The sequence below is a fragment of the Citrus clementina genome, unplaced genomic scaffold, assembly GCF_000493195.1.
Source record: "Citrus clementina cultivar Clemenules unplaced genomic scaffold, Citrus_clementina_v1.0 scaffold_7, whole genome shotgun sequence".
Classification (NCBI taxonomy): domain Eukaryota; kingdom Viridiplantae; phylum Streptophyta; class Magnoliopsida; order Sapindales; family Rutaceae; genus Citrus; species Citrus x clementina.
This window is the reverse complement of record NW_006262075.1, coordinates 15,428,812-15,449,974: the sequence shown is the minus strand read 5'-3', so window position 1 is coordinate 15,449,974 and position 21,163 is coordinate 15,428,812. Positions and strand designations below refer to the sequence as shown.

Sequence of the window (21,163 nt, the reverse complement as noted above, 5' to 3'; positions counted from 1 at the left end):
TCGTCGGTTTAGTATTACACGGATTTACTGTGCAAAATATTCATTTTATGTAAATTATGTCTTTAGCCTCTGAAAACACTCAATATCTCTACAAGATAAAACTTCGACATTCAAAAACTATAAGAGTTATACTATTTGTTGAAGAATCAATCCTCACCCAACAAAGGAACTATAATACTCATTATCTTCTTCTATCTCTAAAAGTTTATTTTAGAATGTTTTGTCCTAAAATATTATTTACTTTTTAATAATTTTATTAATAAACATGTAACCAGTAAACATACTTAAGTCCTAGTTAGTTACATCTTCTTTAGTCTAAATCCTTCATAAACCCAATGAATCTTACAATTAGAAATCAATTTTAGAGAATCAATTAAGTTATGTAAGACAACGTCCAATTTATACTCCAAACAGTGAGAAATTAAACCAATATCAGCTCTTAAAACTCAATTCTGAGTTAAATACACAAATTAATTGATTCCCCTACAACAAACTCCGTTACAATTTTGAACTTATTCCCTCAAATTACTGATTTATTGATTGATTCTTAATGTTCTCGACAAAACTCAGTAGTCAGTACTTGTATGGAAGGAAATATAAACTATGCTCCACTTTTGATAATTTACTAAAACTCAAGGGGGATCAATATGCCCAACCAAACGCGTCGCTGTTGTACTCCCACGTCTCCGCCCACCAAAACAGAGTAATTTTAATTTCCCAATAAAAAGTAAAATCATAATAATAATAATAATCAGTAAGATGATGATGATGAGATGACGAATGGACGTTGGAGATAAATGCAGAAACGATTGGATTCGAATGAGTGAAAGCGAGAGAGACAAAAACTGTGTATACAAAAGTTTGCTCTTTTTATCCATCTTAATGGCGGATATTACAAGAACTCTTAAACCCATCTCTACTTTCTTCTTTCTCTTCAATTTTCACTCCGCCCATTTCTTGAGACACTCTTTACTCTCTGATTTGGGTTCTTTTCACTTTGCTTATTCTCTTTAGTAGTCACTATCTTTGTCTGTCTCTTTTCTTATTAGAGTTTTTTTTTTTCAAAAAAAAAAAAAATGGCTGTGGCTATGGGTTCTGCTTCTGTGCATTTAGCTGTTCAGATCTGTTGTAATAATGAATTTAAAGCTAATGCTGCATTTGTTACAGGCTCTCCCCGTTTTGGTAACAAACCACTTTGCTGTCCTGCCAGGAGAAGGTATGTATACATAAATATTTCCTCTTAATTTTGAATTCAGCAACTCTTGTTTTGTTAATGTGATCTGTTAATTATTTGATATATGCTGTCGAATTAGTGTGGTCAAAGTTTTGACTTTACCTATTTAAGAGGATGCTTAGTTGTTATACACATGTTAGCCAGGTGTGCTTAATTGAAAGATTTCTTTTGAATTCAGTGTCGTTGTTGCAGCTATGTAATTGATCCATTAGCAATTTACTAGGCATCGTACGTAAGTTTTAATTTTCTGCTGGGATATGCTTGTTAGAATGTACTTAATCTGGATATGCTGTTTCAAATTGGCTTCAAAGTAGTAACTAATATTTGATTCCTGTGTTTGATAGTGCAGCATATCTTCGACAAGTACTTAACTGTGATAAAGGCTGTAATCTTTGCTTATTTTCCTGTTTTCGTGCTAAAAATGTTTGTATAGACTAACCATGTTTCTCTCGTAGTCACATAATTATGTCAATATTTGTTTTATTTTTGGATGTTTATTTCCTCTTGTACTTTTTTCAGATTCTCATCTTCAGCAACTAGATTAATTCCTCGAGCCTCCTCAGCTACAGCTGTGGAGGTATGGATTGATTTTTCTCTATTGATTAGTGTTTGTACAATTTAAGCAGTTAATGTTTCCGTTCTCTTTTTGGTTGTTGGACGTGGTTATGGAATTGTAAACAGGATGGAAGTAATGGTGACACTGATACAATTCCGACTCCCAAAGTCATAATAGACCTAGATTCTGACCCGGATGCAACCGTAGTGGAGATAACCTTTGGCGATCGCCTTGGAGCTCTTCTTGATACTGTATGAGGCCGGTTACTTGCTGATTTCATTTTTGTCTATCCTTTGCATTTGCGCTATATATAGTGAATCTTTGATCTTCCAGATTAAGTTCTGGTTCTGCATTGTCAATATTTATTGTTTTGCAAAGATGTGTACCTCTTTGAGAGTTAGTAAATGAACTGCAGATGAACGCACTTAAGAACCTTGGGCTGAATGTTGTCAAGGCAAATGTTTTTTTGGATTCTTCTGGGAAGCACAACAAGTTTGCCATTACCAAAGCGTATGTTTTGTGATGCATATGCATTTTGCTTTTCATGCCCTTGCAGTACAGAGCTGATTTATATTATCTGCTTGCAGTTTCATTTACTAATATCCTTTAATTGTTGTCAACATCTTCTGGTCTATATTTGATGAGCATAGTAAATACCTTCTTTAGATGCTCCATACACAATTATGATCAGTCTGTTGCTAATAGACGTTTATAACTAATGTTGAAATCGTTAAAATTTTAGACATACTAGAACTAAAATCAATGATCCAAAGAGCCATCGGTGTTTTTTGGAGAAGTTCTTGCAATAGATTCCCACTGTGGTTTTGATTAATTTGGTCATGATGCTTGTGCGCAGTGATACTGGTAGGAAAGTTGATGATCCTGAGGTGCTTGAGGCAATTCGTTTGACAGTTATAAACAATCTACTTCAGTATCACCCGGTAATCATTTTTTTGTCTCTCTTGAGATATCACTTGGTGGAGCACCAGTAGGTATTATCTTATTGAAAAGCTTATTCCATTTGTGTTGGTGTTGGAATCAGGAATCAAGTTCCCAGTTGGCAATGGGTGTTGCCTTTGGCGTTGATCCTCCAAAACAGCAGGTCTTTGCTTTGTGGTCCTATTTTGATTTTTTCAGATTATTGATATTTTTGGCTCTTCTCACTAGTGGATCATTTGAATGGGAAACTAAGGTGTTTTTAGGGCTCTCTTAGGCCAAATGTCACTTCACTTTTATCCTCATTTTTTTAAGACATTATATTCAATTTGCCTGCCATTGAAATTAAAACCATGCTGTCATGAATGTTAAAAACTATGTATATGAATTATTGTGGGAAGGATAACGTCCTGCGTCAGTCTTGTCTCAAATCTTGTTGTGCTGTAATTTGTCAGGTTGATGTGGACATAGCAACCCACATAAGTGTCTTTGATGATGGGCCCGACCGAAGGTAATGCATAATTCGTCCTCTTATCTAGATGATGGGGCTTTTGCCATCCACTAAACTTTGGTCCTACACAATAAGTGCTTATACTCCAGCCCAAATAGCAATTTCCTGCCCATAACCGAAGCAGTCGGATAATTTGGCTCTTACTATTTTTGTTTACTTTACCTTTTGTTTTATTGAAGTTTGCTTTTGGTGGAGACGGCTGATCGACCTGGATTATTGGTGGATCTTGTAAAGATTATCACTGACATCAATGTCAATGTTGAATCGGGAGAGTTTGATACTGAGGTAATCTTTTATAACGAACTATCCACATCTTTAATTATATATATATATATATATTGACAAAGGAGTGGCCTTCCCTTATAAATATATTTTGTTCTAATTTTTGTTTTCGCACCCAGGGGTTGTTGGCTAAGGCAAAGTTTCATGTCAGCTACAAGGGTAAAGCCATTATCAAGCCTCTCCAACAGGTAAAAACAACAGGCCTACATATAGGACATTGGAAATTGCTTTATAGATTGTTTGCTCTAAAGAATAAAGAGACTTACCATTTCTACTCAAAATCGGTATTCTAGTTGCAAAACTGTTCTTGTATAAAAGATTTGAATTTAAACTTTGAAGTGGGCGGTAAGAACCTGAACGCACTAATGATCACACGGTGCCCCTGAAGGCTTGCACGATCGTTGATGTACTGATTGGACTTTGCTTGATCAAATTTGCAGGTTCTTGCTAACAGTTTGCGATATTTCTTGAGGCGACCAACAACTGAGGAGGCAAGTTTTTGAGCTGTTGTTGAAGACTCCACCAACCAAATTCAGGATTACACACACTTGATGAATTTTTTTTATTTCTCTACCCAGTAAACATTCACAAGGGGAATTACAATATGCTGTCTCCCTAATCTCCTTACATAAAATAAATAAAACATGAGATATATATAAACGGACAACATTTTAATGACATATCATATGGCAAACACTAATAAAATAGAAACCTTGCTAATTTTATCATCCTCATCAATACATGGTCCTTTTTAAATAATTTTCAAGTTTAGGGATATGATATAGCTGTGTTGTATTTACTCATATTAACCCTAAGCCAAAAGTCTGCAATGGGTTGATGAGCATACAACCTTTTTCTATTCATGGATTAAAGTAATAATAATAATAATATTATTATTATTATTATTATTATTAGTTTCTTTAATTTCATTCTGTTTTCATGCTTTGAAAATTAGCGTCATGACATTGATTCAGCAACTTTCTCAAAACAAAAACATAAAGGAGATTTTTACCATGTGGCTTTGGTGCATTGGTCATCAAAATCGGCACAATTAATTATAAAGAATATACGATGTTTGCACGTGCAATTATTAACGACTCATCTCATATCAACTTAAGTGCAAAATTATTTTAAAATCTCTTTGTATATATGTTACAATGTCATTAATTTTTTTTGTCAATGGTCATAGTTTATTTAATTAGCTACCATTTTTAAGTTTCTTATGACAGATAACGGGTGAGGTAAATCGAGTACTTAATTTTTTTATATTTATGCCATCAATGGTGGATTCAAGAAAATAATTTATCGATGACTATATTATATGACGACACGATGCGAAAACTTAAATTTTATAGGTTTAATAAAAATTAAATTAAATAATAGTAAACCACCTATATGGGTTATCTCATAACCTTTTATATTTTAATTAAAGTGTGATTTTTGTAATTCTCAAAATTAAAATTTTATAAATTTTAAATTTATAAGACTATTTTTATAAATTTAACTTACCTATTTTAATATATTCAACGGAATTAATTAATAACTCAAATATTTTTTAATTATTCTCTCCGTCCCACTAATCATGAGGTGAATCCCCCTCTGTATCTCATTTTATATCGTGTAATCTCGTTATGACTAAACAGTACCTCCCCTAGATTCAACTACTTATCGAGGGAAAGTTTTTAAAAGCTGAGTCCACAAGCCATGTCCCATAACTTAGATGACTAAAAAACAAAAACAAAACAAAAGGGAACAAAAGAAGGCCATGCTCTGCAATGAGTGCTCCCCAATGATCAAGAAAGAGTGTTATAATTTAATATTTATCCAAACAGAAAATGACGTACACAGGAACAACAAATGATCTCCCTAGAGATGAGAGAAATGGATAACAATATTCTCTTGTGACTTGACAGTTTTATTTTGTAGCCCTCTTATTATTATTATTATTATTATTATTATTATTATTATTTTGTGTTATAGCCTACTTAAATTTGTTGTTTCTCTTTTATTGATGACATTTGTCGAATCAAAATCCTGATTTCGCCACTGTCCACGCAATAATAAAAAGAGATTACTTTCATTCATTTGAGTGTTTGAATATTTTAGTCTTTGTTTTTGCATTATTAATTTGTTAAGTCTTTTTGAAACATATAGGCCAATAATGAGGAAATCCTTTCAAAAGAAAGCAAGTTCTAATGATATGATGAGAGAAACAGCATTGAAATCCAATGCGGAAGAAGGAAATGTGATAAGGAGGCAGCAGATGAATAATAATGTGGGAGAAAATGAAGGGAATTGTGGCTGGGTTCCTCATGAAAGAACTGGGATTTATTACCCAAAAGGCCATGAAAAAAGTTATTGAAGATGTTCCTCCTAGCGCTGGAACAGATTTTGAAGTTAATTGGTTTTCAGAAACTCATGGATAATTTATGGATTTTTTTTTTCAATTTACTATACATGCTTAAAGCCAAAAAGCTTTCTATTTTCTCAAAGCAAAATCCGATTGGGAAAAAAAATTAAAATAAATAACAATAATGGAAAATGAAATCATTTAGATTCAGGCATTCAGCTCAATGTTAAACATTTCAAAATTTAAGTTTCAACAAATATGACAATAATTTATTAGATGGTAGTTAAATAATTTTACAAGTTATGAAATCTATCGTCTAATAAATGAATAACGTGTGACATTAAGACTTAAGAAGTTAAGACTAAAAAATTGGTATCTTAACATTATTCTTACTTTTATATCATTTTATTATTTAGGCCTATTGTTTATTATCGTCTTATTCTTCAAGCTAAATGTACAAATGGATTAGGTGGGCCTCGCATGGGCTTAATTTTGTTATGGCTCATGAGTGGTCCTATCGGTACCCCCAAAAAATCCTTATCAAACCCTTCTTTTATAGTCATGCATTTGTCCCTATTTAAGTTTACAATGATAAACAGAAGAAATTAAATTTTATTCAAATAACTAGTCTCCATAATTACACTCATGTGAAACCAAAACTCGACTTAACAATTTATTATTTATTTTGACTATATTTAGTTGACATTTCTTGTTTATCAAAGCACAATATATTTCGTTAAATTTTGATAAAAATTTTAATTATTTTGTTATTATTATTTAAGATGAAACCTTAAAATATCAATAACCAATGTTGGAAGTTGTTATAAGAAATTCTAATGAAAATATTATGGGTGTTGCGGAAATGCGGGTTGAGCAATTACTAATACTACAACTTCTGGAGAAATATAAATGTGGTGATAAACAAATAGAAAGAAAATAGGATACAATAATTTACGTGGTTTGGCGTAATGCCTATGTGCATGGGCAAAAACTGGAAGATAATTTTACTAACAAATAAAAATTTACAAAAGTAGAAAAAACTCACAAAACACATAACCCCAATACACACAAATGGTCATCAAAATCTGCACAATTAATTATAAAGAATATACGATGTTTGCACATGCAATTATTAACGACTCATCTTATATCAATTAAGGGCAAAATGATTTTAAAATCTTTTTGTATATCTGTTACAATTTCATTAATTTTTTGTCAATGGTCATAGTTTATTTAATTGACTACCATTTTTAAGTTTCTTATGGCAGTTAACGAAAATATTATGTCATATTTGCGTGAGGTAAATCGAGCACTTAATTTTTTTATATTTATGTTATCAGTGGTGGATTCATAAAAATGATTTATCGATGGCTAAATTATATAACAACACAATGCGAAAACTCAAATTTTATAGCTTGATGAGTTTATATAAATCATTTTTATAGATTTAATAGAAACTAAATTAAATAATAATAAACCACCTATATGGGTTATCTCATAACCTTTTATATTTTAATTAAAGTGTGGTTTTTGTAATTCTCAAAGTTAAAATTTTATAAATTTTGAATTTATAAGACTATTTTTATAAATTTAACTTGCCTATTTTAATATATTCAACAGAATTAATTAATAACTCAAATATATATTTTTTTAATTATTCTCTCTGTCCCACTAATCATGAGGTGAATCCGCCTCTATATCTCATTTTATATCGTGTAATCTCGTTATGACTAAACAGTACCTCCCCTAGATTCAACTACTTATCGAGGGAAAGTTTTTAAAAGCTGAGTCCACAAGCCATGTCGCATAACTTAGATGACTAAAAAACAAAAGGAAACAAAAGAAGGCCATGCTCTGCAATGAGTGCTCCCCAATGATCAAGAAAGAGTATTATAATTTAATATTTATCCAAACAGAAAATGACGTACACGGGAACAATAAATGATCTCCCTAGAGATGAGAGAAATGGATAACAATATTCTCTTATTTAACTTCACTATATAAAGAGATCTCTATCTAAATCATAATTCAATTCATTCCACCCACATTGTTTGGAAAGAGAGAAAGTGAGAGAAAAAAGAAGAAAAAGATGACAGGATCATTTGCTAGAGGAGCTCCCACCTTTAACTCCATGTTTTTCAAGTAATGCTTTCATTATCTATCTACTTTGCTATTTCATCATTTCATTTTGACAATCGCACTTCATTATTGCATGGTATGTTTGTAAATAAATCTTTTCAGTTTATCTAAATTAATTTTGTTATGAAACAGTTCGTTCGAAATAGGCCTAATAGTTTCAAACTATGTAATTACTAATTATGAGTGGTTGGTTAAGTACATAGAATTAAATGTTTTATTAACTGAATCAATATGTCTCCACATGGGCCTCAGGTTAAAAAAAATTATCAAGAAATATGAAAGTCTTCAATTAAATTTGTCTCTGTGTCTGATAATTTTATTTTGTAGCCCCCATATGTTTATATTTTTGTGTTATAACCTACTTAAATTTGTTGTTTCTCTATTATTGATGACATCTGTCGAACCAAAATCCTGATTTCGCCAGTGTCCACACAACAATAAAAAGAGATTACTTTCATTCATTTGAGTGTTTGAATATTCTAGTCTTTGTTTTTGCATTATTAATTTGTTAAGTCTTTTTGAGACATATAGGCCAATAATGAGGAAATCCTTTCAAAAGAAAGCAAGTTCTCATGATATGATGAGAGAAACATCATTGAAATCCAATGCAGAAGAAGGAAATGTGATGAGGAGGCAGCAGATGAATAATAATGTGGGAGAAAATGAAGGGAATTGTGGCTGGGTTCCTCATGAAAGAACTGGGATTTATTACCCAAAAGGCCATGAAAAAGTTATTGAAGATGTTCCTCCTAGCGCTGGAAGAGATTTTGAAGTTAATTGGTTTTCAGAAACTCATGGATAATTTTTTTTTTTCAATTTACTATACATGCTTAAAGCCAAAAGGCTTTCTATTGTCTCAAAGAAAAATCCGATTGTGAAAAAAAAATTAAAATAAAATAACAATAATAAAAAATAAAATCGTTTAGATTCAGCTCAATGCTAAGCATTCTAAAATTTAAGTTTCAATTTAAATTTCAATAGATATGGCAATCATTTATTGGATGGTGGTTAAATAATTTTACAAGTTATGAAATTTATCGTCTAATAAATGAATGACATGTAACATTAAGACTTAAGAAGTTAAGACTAAAAAATTGGTATCTTAACCTTATTCTTACTTTCATATCATCTTATTATTTAGGCCTATTGTTTATTATTGTCTTATTCTTGAGGCTAAATGTAAAAATGGATTGGGAAATTTATGAAAATAACTATAAAATTTTTGTTATTTTCACAATTAACCCTCTCAACTTTTTTCTATCAACATTAGCCAAACACATGCTTTTCTCCCCAAATTACCCTTCTTTACAAACGAAAAGAAGCTTGGTGCGACAGGCCCAAGTCTTGGTGCGACAGGTGCAAGCTTTGGTGCGACAGGCAAGCTTCGTGCGACAGGTTGCCTTCTTCTACCTCAGTATTTGTTTGTTTTCGCCAGTCCTTTCGTCTTTGTTCGTCTCTTCTTATTCGTATGTAATATCTTCTTCTACCTCAGATCGAATCTCATCCGACAACCCAAACAACAAAACAAAATCAGCTTTTTAATTCTCCAAAATCCAATTTCGGAATTCAAATTCCCCGGGATTTTCCATCAAAAGCCACGTTGCGAAATGCTAGGCGGGTTGTATGGAGACCTACCTCCACCCTTCGATGAGGACAAACCCACCAACACGACCACCACTGTTTGGTCAATTTTCGCGCCACCACAAACCATCCTCAAGCCCCAATCCAAACCCAAAACCACCCAAAATTCTCTCCCGACTAGACCCCATTCCTCACTTGCAATCGCACCTTCCCCCGACGACGTGGTAGTGCTGCCGCAACCGGCATTGGTCGACGTCACTTCGACCGTAATCGAGGAGCACGACCCCGCTAGACCGAACGATTACGAGGATTATAGGAGAGAGAAGAAGAAGAAAGAGGTGGATGCTGAAATTAGTAGAGAACTGGAGAGAAGAAGGCAAGAGGAAGAGGAAAGGGAGATGAGAGAGATGGGTAATTTGGTCTCAACGGTTCTTTTATGGCTAATGTTGATAGAAATTTGTTTGAGGGGTTAAGATGGAAAAAACTAAATTTTTTATGGTTATTGGTGTAAATTTCCCAAATGGATTAGGTGGGCCTCGCATGGGCTTAATTTTGTCATGGCTCATGAGTGGTCCTATTGGTACCTCCAAAAAATACTTATCAAACCCTGCTTTTATAATCATGCACTTGTCCCTATTTAAATTTACAATGATAAACAGAAGAAATTAAATTTTATTCGAATAACTAGTCTCCATAATTACAATTATGTGAAACCAAAACTCGACTTAAAAATTTATTATTTATTTTGACGATATTTAGTTGACATTCCTTGTTTATCAAAGCACAATGTATTTCCTTAAATTTTGATAAAATTTTAATTATTTTGTTATTATTATTTAAGATGAAACCTTAAAATATCAATAACCAATGTTGGATGTTGTTATAAGAAATTCTAATGAAAATAGCTTTTAAAATTATAAGTTCTAATGGAGATAATGATTATTCGAAAGTTGAAGCCATAAGATTTGGGTTTCAAGCTCCCCAAGACGAAGAAAATGTGAAAATGGGGTTGGTGTGTAAGACAAGGGTGTTTTAGAATCAACTTATGTGGGTTTAGAAATAGAGTGAGGCTATATACACTCTAAAAATTACACTAATAACTCATAATTTTATAAAAAAAAAATTATTTCAATAATATTTATGGTATAAATTATTATTAAGAACATGACAATTTTTTTTTTTTGTATGACTATAATTACTTCTTTTTCAGTTATATTATGATGATATTAAACAAGTTTACATTGGTTGCTTGATTTTTTTTCTTTTGGCCAAAAAATACACGTCATTCCACAATACCAGTGTAACATGGACAATTGTTCAGACTCTTACAAACTAGTCTGCAACTGAGGCATTACAACCCCGCAAACATTTTTGCGACATAAAAATGTTCAACCAAATCCAGATTAAAAAAAAAAACAGGGCTTAATTTACCATCCTCTTTTGACAAACTTTGAATTTTCTGACATTCAATTGGAGGTGGAAGTGGCATCATAGTTGTACTGAAGAAGATCGTCATCAGGGTCGCAGGCACCTACTCTGAATCATTCTTTCTTGTCCCTCTCTTTCAAGTCCTCCATCAACCTCAAAATCATATTCTCAGCAATTAAAAATTTCATCTTCGCTTCTCTTCTTGATTCTAAGCTCAGAACTATGAAGCGCAAGCTGCGTCTTTGATTTAGCTAAATGATGTATTGGTTAATTGATTTATTTGTTCGGATTATAATGTTTATTTCTCACGATCTTTTCATCGGTGAAATATTTTGATGGATTTTTTTAGTTGCTCCTTTATCATTCTTCATTTATTGGAAAAATATATTATACAACCACATAACTAAATTTTAATGATAAAAGAGTTTTTAGAGAAATATTTTGAATATGTAAGGCGTTTTCATGAGTGTGTTAGAGTAAATTAATTTAAAAAGGATTAAATGAGTTCATTTTTGGTACTTTAAGGAGTGTACAAAATATAGTTCATTTTTTTAAATTAATAAATAAGTGTATATAGTATTGAACTGGTTATTTCTCTCTCTTCTATTATTAATTTGTTGTTAATTATAACCTTTGCGGGATTTAAAAAAAGAAAAATGCCCTTGCGTTTTCATCAAACACCTTCTTCTTTAACTATTTGTGTGACATCATTTATGTGAGTCCATAAACATTACACTGCCAAATGTGAAATGGATTGAGAACCACATGTCCTTATTACGCTGCCACTCCACAAATGCTTATTTTCCCCTCATTCTCCTTATGAAGCCAGAGGCAGAGTCAGTCCTGTACCCCCTTACATATGCATTGGACAATAAGGCCTCCATAAATTAACATAAACGATTATGGAATCAAAATGGTGTACATCAGAAGAATAAAATATGGATGTATTTGTGGATGCCATCTACCTCTATGGCTCTATGGTGTACATCAGAACGATTATGTAAGAGATATATTACATAAACATTACATGTTTATTTCTGTGTTAATTGTGCAGAGTTTATTCTGAACACACTGGACAAAAAGGGTAATTTGTAATCAATTCAGTTTTATAAACATTAACAAATAAATAAAATGGTGTCGATATATTTGTGGATGCCTGGCCTGGTGTTAAAAAGGATTTAGAGCCACAAAAAGTTTTTGACCAAACCAAAAAGGAGTTAGATCTAATTAATCTCGGAAGTAGTTACTGAACTTCATGCGAAAAAAAAAAAACAAAAAAAGGATAATAGCAAAGCAATAAATCTACAAGTCATCACAATCATGCAACTCTATAGCAAGAAAAAAAAAAGAAAAAGGAAATACATATTCAAACATATTAATAATAAGGATCCTCCCAAAGTACGGCACAGGAAAAGAAAGCATTTTGGGTGGCTTGATCCTCCCATTGTAGCTCTTCCCACCATTTTTTCGTTCCCTCGATGACAACTCGACGTCCCTTCGCGCTGCTGGAATTGAGTGGGAGCTTCTTCAGCTGTCGGCAATGAAATACTTGAATTTTCTTCAGCTTTGGAAAGGGCAGGGGATTCGGGTAAACGCTCTTTACATTTGTTCCCCGCCACATGGTTAGATATTCGAGTCGTGCGAAAATGTTATGCTCTGACCCGATTATCTCTGAAATATCACTCAATTTATCAACACTGATTATTTCTTCCATAGTAAAACCCTGCATATTTAGCTGCTTGAGGTTTTGAACAAAAACAAGCCACGTTAAGTCCTTCCCTCTGCAAGACCTTAGGACAACTGTGTTAAGACTGCGGAAACCATTTCGAAAAAGTTTCTTTACCTCTTCTGTGCTGTCAATCTTCATCTCTTCCAACTTAGAGGATCCAAGTTCTAACTCCTGAAGATTCTCCATGTATGCCAGATGTAAGACATTGAACGGTGGCCTTGTATACGTGCCACATTCAACCCATACAGATTGAGTGATGCTCACCAGCTTTGGATATTTCAAAAACTTTTGGACAGCAAGTGAACTTCGGAAGGACCAGCTTAAAACATTTAAATGCTTCAAACCCAGCAATTCCTTCATCAAAGGTTCAGCATCATCACATAGAACGCTACCTTCTTCTTCTTCTAATACGCTCCAGCGACCGCGCGAAAGCAACCTGAGTACCTCCAACTTTGAAAAGCCAGATATCAACTGAGGTGGGATTATAGACAAAAACCGTGTATGGTCCAAGTTCAAATATCTCAGCTTCTCCAATGCCTTCAGCTCTTGCGGCAACCCAGTTATATTAGTCCGTGATAGATCAAGATGATGCAATGAAACCAAATTTGAAATCCCTGATGGTAGTTTACTTAGGGAAAGATTTATTCGTAGACTTAATACTCTAAGAGAAGACATCGATTGAAAGAAGCCATCAGTAATCTCCTCAATCCAATTTCCATCCAGAAGTAAAGTGACGAGACGTGGACACGTGGGAATTTCCGATAGGCTTTGAATTCTAGTTTTCATCAGAGAGATCCGTTTGGCACCTTCCCATTCTTCAACCTTTGGTGCTTCGGTCAGTTTAACTCCAGCGCGAACCAGAAAGTTCTGCTCCTCCTTGTCTACCGTGCACGCTATCCATAATGACATCTCACGAATCATATCGTGCATCTTTACATGATCATCGCCTTCTTCCTCCAATAAGCATGCTTGAAGAAGGTCATCAATAAAATCGCATCCATCATCAAAATCACACACAAATCCTTCACTAATCCAGTAATCAATCAATTCCCTTCTAGGAATTTCGTAGTCTTCAGGATATAAGCAACAATACTGGAGACAGGAACGAAGTTCATCCGTAGACAAACTATCATAGCTGAACTTTAAACGCGAAAACACCTCTTCTTTCATACCTGAGAATTTAGAAGCTGATGTTGTCATTTTGTGAATTGCACGTTTCCAATCTCCAACTTTCCTTTGGCTTTTCATGGCTCGTCCCACTGTTTTAAGCGCTAGCGGCAACCCACCACACTCTCTTGCCAGGGTTTCGGCTAGCTCTGGAATACTGGTATGACTGTCAAGAGAGGATCTGTCGACCATCTCCTGAAATAATTCCCAGGCTTTATCATGCGCCAAACTATACACTTCCAACTTTTTAGCGTCCATTTGATCGCAAACACCAGCTGAACGAGTTGTCAAGACTACTTTGGACCCATCATTTAGATTTTGAAGAGGGACACCCAATTCTGTTAAATCAATGCGCTCCCATATATCATCTAATAGCAACACAAACTTCTTTCCGCTTAAAATGCTAGCGATGTCCACAGCCTTGTCTTGAAGACTTTTTTCCTTCCAGTTTCTGTCTTCTGAAAAGCCAATCCTTTTTCCAATGTCATCTTGAAGTGTTGACACAGCCGCCCAGATAACAACATCAAACATATGCTGTTGATGGCGAAAGTTGTTGTTGACTTGTTTTAAAAGGGTAGTTTTGCCGACTCCCCCTATACCATACAAGCCGATAATTCCCCTGTTATTTTCCTGATCAGTGATACATCTCCAAACTTGATCAAGTAATAGTTCTTGACCAACAACTGTGTGATCAAGAGGTAATTCAATTGCTGCACCATCCGGCGCCTTCTCAACAACCACTTCAATTTTTTCTCCGTCTTTCTTTAAATTGATCACTCGATCCGTCAACTCGACCACCTGAGTCCCGTAATTGTAGCTTGAAACGAAGTTTTTGGAACAGAGGCCTCCAAGGCACAATCTATCCATTTCTTGAGCTCTAACTCGTTCCAGCTCGGTAAATTCAGTTTCCAGTTTTTGCACATCTTCAAGCCACCCTGCGACCTGGTTCGTTCGTCTGGTTCGAGGTCGTTGTTCTTCGACCTCAACCTTGGTCTTCAGATCGTCCCTTGCTCGAGTCAATTTGTGCAATTCAGTCTCCAAGACCCGAAGATTTTTTTCGAGACCCCATACATATTTTGCTTGTTCACCAACGCAGTTTGAAGTTCGATCAAATAAGTCTGCTGGTAAGAAGGTTGAGATCAAGTTACCCATTGTCGTTGACGAAAAGAGGAAGTGAAGCAATGGGTACAATGAAAAGAATTAAGCTAATTTGGTGAGGTATTTTTAGAGAAGCACAATACCAAAATAAAAATATGATACATTTGTTGCTTTATTCATTATGTCAAATATCAAGAATATAATGATACGTTTACACGTCATATAAAATTTGTAACTCATTTCAGTAATGACAGAATTAATAGTAAATCTTATCATTTATTATTTAAGTGATAAATTTATATTGAGAATATTTATTTAGAAAAAAATTTTGTGCCTTTACTTTGGCTGAAGATCCAAAATATTAAGTAAATGATAGCTAGATAAAAAAATAAAATAAAATTATTTGAACATTAATTTTTTATTTAATAAAAAATAAATTCAATAAGGAATTCTAATCCCTTAGATTTACAAGCGCAATCAATGATGATGTAAAAAATTATTATTATTATTATTTTTTGGTTCAAATACTAAGGTATGGAGAGACAAAATCATCTTTTTGACCCAAAGCTGACCTACCAAATAACAAAATAAAATTAAAATATTATTTATTATTTATTGTTATTATCATCATGACAATCTATTCCTGTCCTCGATTTATGGGTGGGTTTTGATGGGCATATTGCAAATGATGACAGAGAAATTAGTCTTAGGAACCATTTGTGATTGAGGTGCTTTAATTTTTAAATCACGGTTGCTGTTGTGTAAAAAATTTTGTAATTATAAAACAAAAATTTATAATATATAATATATATATATATTTTAAATAATAATTTTAATAAAATTATTAATGATATAATAAAATTTTTACGATATAAATAAAAAATTATATAAACATAACTTCTAAATTACAGCAGTTAGTGTTTATCAAATACTTTAGTATTGTAACTTCTAAATTACAGTTGCCCAACCTCAATTCCAAATGCACTCTTAATCAAGATTGTAGAATTAGTGCACATTGAGCAACATGTACTGCATGGAGTTTATTTGTACTGCCATTTTTTTTCTTTTTAAAAAGTTGACTACATGTTGTATAACGAAACATCACAAGAGACTTGACAATTTCAACAAGACAATCTTCTATTCTAATATACCCGCTTTAGAAAAGAGAAATCCAATTTAGTTAAAATGTGAGCCACCCCATTATAAGATCTAGGTGCATGTTTAACTATAATGGCAGCCCTATTAATCATAAGATCGTTGATCTCCCATACTAGCCAACCAATTTAACTATAATGGCAGCCCTATTAATCATAAGATCGTTGATCTCCCATACTAGCCAACCAATTTAACTATAATGACAGCTCTATTAATTATAAGACCCTTGGTCTCCCATACTAGCCAACCAATCTCTTTTTCGCTAGACAAACTTTCATTAATCAAAGTAACAACATTTACTTAATCAAGTTTAACAATCAAGGGAGTTAAACCAAGTCAATTGCCCTTCATTTATGTTAAACCCAAGTCAACTTCCATTATTTATGTTTTTTTTTTTTTGGTTCTATAAATTTGTTTGGGTTTGGTTTATATTTTTCTTAAGTGATCCGTTTTGGTTGGTTTGGTCTGTGGCAGGACCAATCTGAACCGAATCAGTTAGGACGAACCCTTTTACTTGGGCACAGGTGTAGTATTTGGTGATTTTGGCAGTGAGCAAAGTTACGAGTGGTGCTATGGGCTATGGCCCAATTGGGTTACATAGCTAAATAAAAGGCAGTGAGAGTGAGGCCGAGGGGCGGTTAAATCCAATCTAAAAGGGAAAGTATTTTGCCTCCCTAATTAATCTCTCTCCATCCACGGCAAAAGAAAGCAGCAACTCAACTCTCTTTAAAGGCTATGGAGGTTCTCTTGCGACCTCTCTTCATCATACCCTCCAGAACAGTAACCCCACCACCGCCATCACCACCCCACCAATCATCTCACTCTCAAAACTCTCCATTTTTGCCTCCATTAATTCCCACTCTCTCCAAAACCCTTCTTTCTTCCTCTTCTCGTTTCCTCTCGCCTGCCCCTGGTACGCCAATTTCCATTCTCTGGCCTTTTTTTTGGTAATTTATCTTTAATTTTTGTGGGTATCCTTCGTTTTTTTAGTTATAATACATGAGTTGAGTAGTCGTAGACGATTTTTTATTGTTTTAAACTGAACGGATTCTTTGTATTTCGAAAATGAAATTCATTGTTTGTGAAGGAACTTTTAAAGCTGTTGATTGGAGTTTGAAAATTTTATGTGCTTAAATTTGTCTATGTGGATTTGAATCAGTTAGACAAGCAGCACAGGAGAGCCAATCGAGCGCGGACGTGAATGCCGATACAAGAGAATGGTTTATGCAAGGTAGATTAATAGTAATTTGATCTGATGCCAATTTTATTTCTATATTAATTTATTAGATTATGTAATGTTATAAATTCTTTGTTCAAAATGTAGAGCTTGGAAATTTAGTCGATACATTATGGTAATGAATGTAGCTTGTGTATCTGTTCAAATTTATGTCTAGCTTTGCTGTTTTGGTAATGGTTTGTTTAGTATAAATTTTGTGTTGGTTATGATGTTGTTTAGTGGTTTGGATCACTCGTGCTCTTTTGGCCCCCACTAAAATTAATCTTTATGAGTTAAGATTCCCTGTAGCGAGTATATCCTTTGGTGCATAAGAGTTTAAGTGATTATCGTCATTGTTGAGTTAAACAATGGGATTAATTTTCATGTTCATGTAAGGTGATCATCGCTAAAGTTAGAGCCATTAGGTGATAAATTGATACCTCATTATGTTGTTATGTTTGTTACACTGGATAAAAATCCCAGTGATAGAATTCATGTTAGGCAGTTTTGTGTCTCTTTCAACCCCAAAAAATGGCTAAGGGGTGAGGCTTTCCCTCACACTTGTAAAATCACCACCATCCTAATTCACAACCGATATAAGACAACCCAACAATCTCTCCCTCACATATGGGCCTTGGTTCAAAAGCATGGACACTCGTTTTCGCTAGTAGATTGTTGGACTGAGATGTTGATGAATCTTTTAGTTGATTTTTTTTTTTTTTATAAAAAGGAAAAGATTATTAAGAGATAAATACAATAAAGAAAAAAAGAGATCAATATTGCAATAAAACATTTATGTAGTGATATTTTATATAAGAATAATTTCATATAGCTATAAAAGTAATGGTCCTAATTTATATTAGGCCAATTATAAATAAGAATAAATTTCATACTGTAATAATTTATAATTTTGCTAAATCTCACCTTATGGAGCTCACCTCCACGTAGTGTATATATATATATAGAAAAAAAAATGTTACGTTACATAAGTAAACTTGGGGGTTGTTTGGTACCCCTCTTTACAACCCCATGTTTGGGGTACCAAATGGCTGTATTAGCTAAACCCGACGTATAGTCGGGTTTAGCTAATGCGTCCAGTTACCGCATTAGCTTTAGCTTTTTTTTTTTTTTTTTATACTTTGTAATAATAATAAATGAATATAATTTTTAATTTAATATTATATTATATAATATTATTTTTACATTATAATTTTAATATAAATTAATAAATTTATTGTTTAATAATATTATATTATATTTTAATTTTTATTATAGTAAATGTACAACTAAAAAATGTATTATTAAATTATATTATATTAATTAATATGTAAAATTATATTAATTAATATATATAATTGATTAATTTTTAATAAGTTAATATAACTAATAATAAATGTTTAATTAATATAATATTATTTAATTATATTAAAATAATTAAACAAGGTATTTTTAAATAATTTAATATAACTAATAATAAATATTTAAATATGAATAAATTTGAATAATATTAATTAAAAATTAATAAAATATATAATTATTAGATTGTTTAGCACAATTCATTAGTATTTTCTAAATATATAATTTAAATTAGTCACAAAAAATTAATACAGTACAATGTAGTACCAAACATTATACAACATTATTATAATAAATTACTAATACAACACAACATAATGCAATACACCTGCATTAAAATAATGCAATACAACATAATATAATATAGCGTGCCAAACGCACTCTTATATTCATATAGTACAAAAACAACATAAGAGAAAAATGTTAAAGAGAACACAAAAGTTCAGAGACTTTTAAGATAATGTTTTATATTTGTAACAAGCATGTGCTAACTTTTTTGAAACCATGTATATTTATTTTTTCCCTTAGCATTAGCCTCATTTTATTATTATCTATATATTGGATTTGACATGTTTCATTAATAATTTATTACTACATCTCTATTAAAATAATTGAGGTCCTGCACTTTCATTGGAAGATAGGAGAAAAAAACAATTGATAAGAGAAGAAAAAAAATTAAAATATTTATTGTTACTTAAAAAAAATTAATTTTCTTTTCCTAAAGTTATTCCACAGACGGTAGTACAAAATTATGTGATCACGCACGCACACAGTGATAGGGTAATTATTGAAATAGAAATGAAATTTGTCTGTTTTCCATTTGAAATCTATTACTAATATAAAGGAAAAGAAAAATCTTCAATTACTTATTTTTTTTTTTTCATGTAGGGCAAGGCAAAACATCACTATCTTGTTAAATTAATATTTAAAATTATCCCACCAAATGTAATTATAACAAATTAAATAAATATTTACTATGAGTTCACCTCACCATCTGGGTTCCCACTCCATAAATATGCCAGCATTTTAAAACAAACAAGACTTAAGCGACAAATACAATTTTGTCAACGAGTGCAAAGGTCGCATTATAAGCCAAAGGAGAGCAGTTAAGGGAAGATAAAATATTACCGTATTGAACTGGTTATTTCTCTCTCTTCTATTATTAATTTGTTGTTAATTATAACCTTTGCGGGATTTAAAAAAAAGAAAAAGGCCCTTGCGTTTTCATCGAACACCTTCTTCTTTAACTATTTGTGTGACATCATTTAAATCCGTCCATAAACATTACAATGCCAAATGTGAAATGGATTGAGAACCACACGTCCTTTATACGGCCACTCCACAAATGTTTATAAAATTTTTCCCTCATTCTCCTTAGAAGCCAGAAGCAGAGTCAGTCCTGTACCCCTTTACGTATGCCTTGGACAATAAGGCCTCCATAAATTAACATAAACGATTAGTACAAGATGATTTAACCACACAATATGTCAAATTTACATTTTGCAATCATTGATACTTGGTGCTACAGTCAAATTTATATTTATTCAAGATACCGGGTTCAATAATTAAATTCACATAAAAAGAAAGATGCATTCACCCTTAATGGCCCAGGAGCCAACCAAATTCCGCGTCCGTGAAGTGAGGCACCTTTCTGTAGCCCATGGTCTGGCAAATTCTTGTGTGAAGTCCCTTTCTCATGCGCTTGCACCGCTGGCTCTGGCTCCAAAACTCGACACATATTAATTTAATTTGTTGTCGTTGCGGATGATGTGTATAAGCTTTATCGACAGAATAAATGAGATGAAACGTGCAAAGAAGACTCAAGAACTCGACCATTTTTGCTGAAAACTAGAGAAATTAACTGATGGTGCTGGACAAATCGATCACAGTAGCTAAGAAGAACTTGATTTGATTATGTAATCAATTTAGTTTTTCGTTGCTTTTGTGGTTCTTTTGGGTAAGAGGGCTGGGGCAGTAACCAAAGTGCGCATTGTATAGTCATAGATTTATAGTCAGTGTTTTGTTAGCGTGGGGTAATGTAGATTGTGTACTGATTGATAGATAAAATAATGGATTAATTCACTTGGTAAATTTTGCAAAAAAAAAAAAAAAAAAACAGCTTAATTTACCATCCTCTTTTGACAAACTTTGAATTTTCTGACATTCAATTGAAGGTGGAAGCGGCATCATAGCTGTACTGAAGAAGATCGTCATAAGGTCCCTTTTGCCAGCCACCTGCTCTGTATCATTCTTTCTTGTCCCTCTCTTTCAAGTCGTCCATCAACCTCAAATTCATATTCTCAGCAATTAAAAATTTCATATTCAGTTCTCTACTTGATTCTAAGCTCAGAACTACGAAGCCCAAGCAGCGTCTTTAATTCGGCTAAATGATATATTGGCTAATTGATTTATTTGTTCGGATTAT

The 21,163-nt window shown here is 32.8% G+C and overlaps 3 protein-coding genes across 3 annotated transcripts; 2 read left to right on the top strand and 1 right to left on the bottom strand.

The window, feature by feature from the left end:
• The first annotated feature begins 776 nt into the window (after positions 1–776).
• Positions 777–4,179, top strand: LOC18035698 (ACT domain-containing protein DS12, chloroplastic). The gene is made up of 10 exons (XM_006427649.2): positions 777–1,216; positions 1,754–1,811; positions 1,916–2,041; positions 2,206–2,300; positions 2,647–2,731; positions 2,833–2,892; positions 3,182–3,237; positions 3,417–3,522; positions 3,639–3,707; positions 3,960–4,179. Exons 1-10 carry the CDS (start codon positions 1,077–1,079, stop codon positions 4,020–4,022), a joined length of 858 nt encoding a protein of 285 aa, XP_006427712.1. The 5' UTR covers positions 777–1,076; the 3' UTR covers positions 4,023–4,179.
• Positions 4,180–12,392: 8,213 nt separating this feature from the next.
• LOC18037654 (probable disease resistance protein At5g63020) lies at positions 12,393–15,131 on the bottom strand. Its single transcript, XM_006427646.2, has one exon. It carries the CDS (start codon positions 15,063–15,065, stop codon positions 12,393–12,395), a length of 2,673 nt encoding a protein of 890 aa, XP_006427709.1. The 5' UTR covers positions 15,066–15,131.
• Positions 15,132–16,846: 1,715 nt separating this feature from the next.
• Positions 16,847–21,136, top strand: LOC18037653. Its single transcript, XM_006427645.2, has 3 exons — positions 16,847–17,079; positions 17,326–17,397; positions 20,913–21,136. Exons 1-3 carry the CDS (start codon positions 16,902–16,904, stop codon positions 21,047–21,049), a joined length of 387 nt encoding a protein of 128 aa, XP_006427708.2. The 5' UTR covers positions 16,847–16,901; the 3' UTR covers positions 21,050–21,136.
• Positions 21,137–21,163: the final 27 nt, after the last annotated feature.